General features: G+C 41.8%; 1 protein-coding gene across 1 annotated transcript; it reads right to left on the minus strand.

Annotated features, from left to right (window-relative positions):
• Positions 1-39: 39 nt before the first annotated feature.
• On the minus strand, positions 40-5,645 carry lmf2a (lipase maturation factor 2a). Its single transcript, XM_026365204.1, has 14 exons — positions 5,441-5,645; positions 4,575-4,828; positions 4,460-4,488; positions 3,928-4,121; positions 3,598-3,776; positions 3,268-3,406; positions 2,918-3,046; positions 2,712-2,817; positions 2,475-2,571; positions 2,173-2,355; positions 1,787-1,955; positions 1,358-1,469; positions 1,132-1,240; positions 40-1,013 (listed from the first exon to the last, which is right to left on the minus strand). Exons 1-14 carry the CDS (start codon positions 5,532-5,534, stop codon positions 609-611), a joined length of 2,199 nt encoding a protein of 732 aa, XP_026220989.1. The 5' UTR covers positions 5,535-5,645; the 3' UTR covers positions 40-608.
• Between the last annotated feature and the right edge of the window lie 664 nt (positions 5,646-6,309).

Below are 6,309 nucleotides of genomic sequence, written 5' to 3' on the forward strand. Positions count from 1 at the left end.
TTTTATGTTATAAAACACATGTAACACATATGAACCCATTTTGTGTTTTGTGTGATTTTTCATTTCTAATACTGACACAAGCAAAGGATGAATTTGTGGAGGAAAAAAAAAAAGAAGACAGAGTGCAAAACTGTTCTGTACATAATGCTTTATAAAAAGCATTGCACAGAGCACAGAGAAAAGTGACCACAGCAACAAACAACACGCAACACATCACAAAGGGTAACATGACAACACGAATGATACACATTACACTCTGTGGATGTGCAAAACAGATCTAGTCTTGACATTTTAAATTATAGAGTTCAACATAGGTCAGAATCAACAATGTTTTAAAACACAGAAACTGGAAGGTTCTGCTGAATTTGAACTGTTCCAATGTAATTGGTCTTCTGATGTACTGACTGCATCTGACAACTGATGCTGATGTATATACACAATGTACTGCAATAAGGAGTAGGTAAAATAAGCCAAATATTTATTTTCTGTAACTGGTTAAGCAGGCAATACAAATGTAAAAATAATTGCTTTGGTCAGGTTGGTAACATTTTATAAAGGCAGGTGGTGATAGCAGTCTCCTACAGGATTACCTGCTGCTTTATAGAAACTTATCTTTTCTGTTGCTTCCTTCCTCCTCTTGTAGCTCTCCCTTGTTGTTCCTTACTAAGACTGTGTTTATCCTCTCTCTCCACCTCCTCCACCTCATCACTGCCCTCTTCAGATTCCTCCTCCTCCACCTCTGCCTGTTGTTCATCTGACTTGTTAATATTATCTGAGGAGCTGTCAGGTACTTTTTCTGCGTGATCATTCACAGTCACGCTGGCCTTATGACTAAGTGGGGCCCTTCCTTGTTTGTTACTGTTTCGCAACCCCTGGAGGAGACAGAAGGTGGCAGTGCAGGCTATGATGGTCCAGATTAGTATGTGGGCAGGAACACCTCTGACCTGGGAGCGCACCCACCTCACTGCCTGAGCAACCGTGGTGTTGGACATACGACGTGGAGGCAATTTGTCCTAGAGATAAAATAAGAATAATAATAAAAATATTAACTTATCCTCGATTCTAGTACATAAAAAATTAAAGAGGACTATGCAAAAACAACTGTTCATCTTCAAGATACAGTATATTTACCTTAAGTCCATATTGATTGAGCATATTCTCTAAGAAGGTGTTTCCCAGGTGCACTGTGGGATAGAACTCCTCATCATAGACCCTCCTCCACCAACGCTGTGGAAACGAACTGCCAACAAACAGGCAAACAGCTATTATCATCTTACTGGTATAGATCAGTGTGCGTGCGAATGTGAGGCAAGAATAATCCAATATCTGCAGTGTATGTAACAGACAGAGCACTTACCCATCAGCCTTTGGTTCAGTAAACCAGTATCTGTAACGGTGAGCTCGGAGGTAGGCGGGAGGTTGCTGATGGAAGGGATACTGAGACACATCTGTCTGGATCAGCTCTATCACTGCAGGAAACAAAACCAAGATTTACAGATTGTGATGTCATACGCCAACATGTTCTCAGAGACACTGTAAAGTGCTGCTTGACCGAACCACTGCAGTGCATCAAAGAGAAGGTTTCCAATTTGGGGTAAGATGCAATAATCCAGGATTAGTTTCACTTCTTATGACAACCACTTTAGTAATATTCCTGGAACCCTCAAAAAGCAGTGCATTAGTTTACCAATTGATGCAGTGCTGAATTGCTCTTTTAGTAGCAGTAGTCAGATTGACAGCAGACACCAAGCACACACAAAGATACTATACCACTGAGGGTGCGTACCATCAGTCTTTCCTTGCAGCAGTCTGTATATGAGGCTTGTGAACCATGGAGCCTGTGTATGAGGCCCAAGGGCAGCAAACCACATTTGCCAGTCCAACCTGGGCTGGTGGGGGATCAGTACAGGAGGAGATGCACTTAGGTTCCCTGGCTTATACATAAACTCTATCTCCTACAGGAAGAAAAAAAAGAGAAAAACAAATTAAAATACCTTTGTGCAGTAGCACAGTGAGTTTGCACCATTCACAATTTTTAATCTGGTCAACCCTGCCTCCATGGTATATGTACTGTTACACGTTCTGGAAAATGGAAATTAGGTTTATAACAGTGCAGCACTGTGATCAAATATTTTGTTCATTTTTAAACCATCATCAATTTTCTTCTCTCACCGTCCAGTCAACTCCATCATAGCTTCCTTCGATGACGACTTCTGGCCGCCCACCAACACCTGTCATCCTTCTGAAGAGGCCATATGAGTTGACCACCTGGTAGTGATCCACCAGCTCATAGGCTCGACGCACTCCGGGCCACAACCTTGAATTGGAGTCATACTCTATATATGTGAATGGCACCTGGAACAGAAAACAGAATCAAGTAATGACATGAGAAAAAACCATGATCTGTGGGATGGTAATTATTCATATTCTGAATTTAACTAGGTTTAACTGCACAACTAATTAACAGCACCCACCAAACTAATAGTGAACATTGCAGCAGTGGCAGCAGCAAACACAGTCCACTGGAAAGTTCCATAAAATCTCTTCAGAAAACCGGAGACACATGCACATCTACAAAAACAAATCACATCACATCACAAGGTATTTTTAGACAACCACCAGACAATATCACATTTTATAGAAAAACAAGGACAGATGATATAATCAAACCCCAAGTCTCACACAAACACACCAACTGAGGCAAGTCCTACCTGAACATGGCTGTGACCATCTCCCAGGTGAGAGACAGAACGCCAATCCAGATACAGGGGATTGTCACAGTCTTCAAAAACTGGTTGAAGTGGTGGTATGTGAACGCTGGAAGAATAGTAAGTTAAGCTAAATCTACAGAATGCAAACACTCTGTTTTACTTATGCATTAATTCACATAGAAACACACACACACACACACACACACCTGTCCTGGAGGAGATGGTGAACTTTGTTGTATCCAGCTGCAGGTCAAAACATACAATTGTTCCAAATATCATGAGCGCCCAGACGGCCAGCTCCAGCACGTAACACAGCCATGCCCACAGTTTAGAGTCTGATAAGAGCAGAGGTTTAGGTTTAGATGTTGGAGGCTGAAGAGCAGAAAGTTGATTACAGCAGAGCAACACAATTATAAAACATGCCATACAGGTCCACTTGCACATTGTCACTCAGAAACATTGGTGTATATGGTAATTAAATTCCTTGAAATTATAGAATTTCTATTCACAATTTTGTTGATAATTTGCATGTCAGTGTATGTAGCGTTTATCATACCGTTGTTGTTGGTGTTGTCTGCCTTGCGCAGCCAGAAGTTTACATGCTGATCGTCCAGCAGAGACAGACACAGAACTAATGTCAGCAGGTTAAAGAAGTTGTAGTTTCCTGACAAAATGATGAGAACCTGCAGCAGCACCTATAAATGGATGTAAAAAAAAAATAACATAACAAATAACTTTTTTTTCCCTCAAGGACAAATGCTTTTGAGGTTGCATTATTGAGCACCTTCCTATCTAATAAGTATCGTAGTCTAATCTAAAGCTCACAATAATGAATTAGGTTTTCTATGTTTCAAAGTTTAAAAAGAGCACTTGAATTTCTACACACCTGCAAGTAAAAAGATCCAAGTCGCAGTCTACGCAGTGGACTGAAGAACAGAAAAGGTACAGGAATCTCTATGACAAAGGCTGCCACCACACTCAGCTTCTGCCACCACACTGGCAACTGGTGGGCAAACCAGGCCAGAGGGGTGGGGATACACTGAGTCTCATAGTGATATGTCAGAGCTGTTCCAACACACAGTGGAAAATAAACTTAATAGAATGAAAAACAACTTATACACACTACAATGCTACTTTCAATTCATACATCAGATATATGTATATAAGTCATGAGTGAGAAACTCAAATTCCTCAATACAGAGACACTCACGCGTACCTGTAAGACCCCACCAGGTGGGACAACGTGATGTGAGTTTCACCACGCCAGAGGCAAACATGAGCCTGAAGAGCAGCCAACGGATCAGCCAGAAGGTCACACGATCATGCTGTCTGACCTGTCGGGACCCCCTGATTACTGTCAGAGGAGCAACAAGGATACACAGGAACCCCGTCTCTAGAAGCAAGTTGTCCCTGCATAGTTAGAAATGGGACGTGCAACAAGAAACAAGAAGGGTAAGAAGAGTGGTAATGATGAGACAAACGGAGAGGACAAAGGAAAGTAGAACTTTCTCTCCAATTTCTAATTTTAGAGTGGTGTTTACACTGTTGTTGCACAGAAGCACAGACAAACATTACTATGATGTTAAGATTAGCCTAAAGATTACGTAAATATATCATTGAACTGTCAAAACCACCTAATGCTTCTTCAACCAGATGCTGTTTATAGAAGTTATGTGCTAATGAAAAAAAGTAGATCAGCTGTAAACGTGAACAAATGACTGCTTCACAACACTGTGTGTAACACTCACCACTGGAAGTAGAGGAAAACCTGGCCCACCTGAAGCAGACAAAAAAAGTTTGGAGGAGCCTGACAACTGGAAATATTATGACAGAAACATAAGGGTGAAGCCAACACGAACTCACATGGTACATGGACAGGTACAAAACCCAGAGGCAGAAAAACACTACGCTGTCTCGGAGGGACTCCACTAGCGTGGCGGCCAGGCTCAGTGCGGCTCCCATGAGACACAGCAGCTCCATGGCGGTGTGCGTGTCTAGGCCGAGCCGAGGCCCGAACCACAGCAGGGTGGGAGACGTCAGCAGCTGCTCCCCGAGGGGCTTACCGCTGTATCGCAGCTGCCAACGAGCAGGCAAGAGCCCATCATTACCATAGAGACCTAGAAAAACATGCAAAGAAAGAAGGTAAACCAACATAAAGTATCTCAGAGAGGTGTGTGGAGCCACCACAAAAATGACAGAACAGCTTAAAGAATCCAGGTTACAGGAACTCTACAGGGAAAGGTCAACACTGTTCTTCAACACAACATCCTCTCATTCACAGTGAGTGTTGATGTGGATTAACATGTATGGCATTCAAATATCTTTTTTTTTTTTTTTTTACACAGTAACACCTTTGTGCACAGTACAGCAGTATTTGTGCATCTTCACTCACAGTTATTCTGAATTAAAGTGTCCATCTATTAGTGATGTATGTAATGAGGACAAGCAAAAGACAAAGACTGAGAACAGCTGCAAATCCTTTCTATACAATCAGACACTTTCAGCTCACTAATATTATTAGTAGTTTATTTGTAATAGTTTAGATTGAGAGGATATGAAAAATAGGACACTTTTGTAGCATGGATTTGAATTGTTTAGGGAAAAACTGTGCAGAAAAAACCGTCAACATTTGAGAGCATGGGAAAACGACGAAGGCTCCCCGCTAACAGGCTAACACCTCCCAGCAGAGAGTTCAGGGGGCAGCCACAGGTAGCCTAGCTAGCACTCACCTGGTATCTGCACGTAGAGAGAGACAAACGCAGCCAGATATATGACCGACATACACCAGAGGAACATCCGCCGTGGCAGGACGATTTCCCCCATGTTTGAGCCGAGCTGCTGCTGTGGAGAGCCGCCGCCTGTTCATGTAGCAGGATGGGAAGAAGGGATAAACCGTGGCCGGGGGACACGTAGCAATGAGCGGTTGTGGGTGGAGTTCAGCCGAGCGGCCTCGAGGGGGCGCTGCGTGGTTTGGACGCTGTGCTGAGTTCACGTCACATCGGACAAAACAGTTCAGCGTGTGTGTGTGTTTTTTTTTGTACAAGCAAAATGAGAAGCTTCATACATTTCATATTGGAAAAATATTAATATCTGATTTTAAAGAACATTTACACCGTAGTTAGTTTTAGGTGGCACCTACTCCAGAAGATGCCTTTTTCCATGTATATATCAGTAGCAGAACTATTATTTATAAAATGACTTCTAAAGCAACAATGATAAACGTGCATGCTTTTTGTTGCCTGCAGACCTGCAGATAGATAATTATAGACACTTTCAGCCATCTCATTCTTACTGCTTTGCACTTGTATGTAAACAGTGTTTTTTTTTTTTTTTTAATATAAGTTAAATCATCAACCTATTCATTTAAAACTGCTATATTTCAAGTCCTGCACTAAAAATCTTCCTAATCATTCCTCAGATACAGAGGTAGTATCAGCAAATATTACAAAAAAGTAAAATAACTATTTATTTCAAGTTAGAATTTCCACATTATCTATTAATATCCATCAATGCTAATGTGTAACAAGCATTTTACTATAGTAGCTACTGGGGGATCTATACAGTCCCGTCTAGTTGAACAGGAGGAGCACCACCAGAT

The sequence above is a fragment of the Anabas testudineus genome, chromosome 6, assembly GCF_900324465.2.
Source record: "Anabas testudineus chromosome 6, fAnaTes1.2, whole genome shotgun sequence".
In the NCBI taxonomy this organism is placed as follows: domain Eukaryota; kingdom Metazoa; phylum Chordata; class Actinopteri; order Anabantiformes; family Anabantidae; genus Anabas; species Anabas testudineus.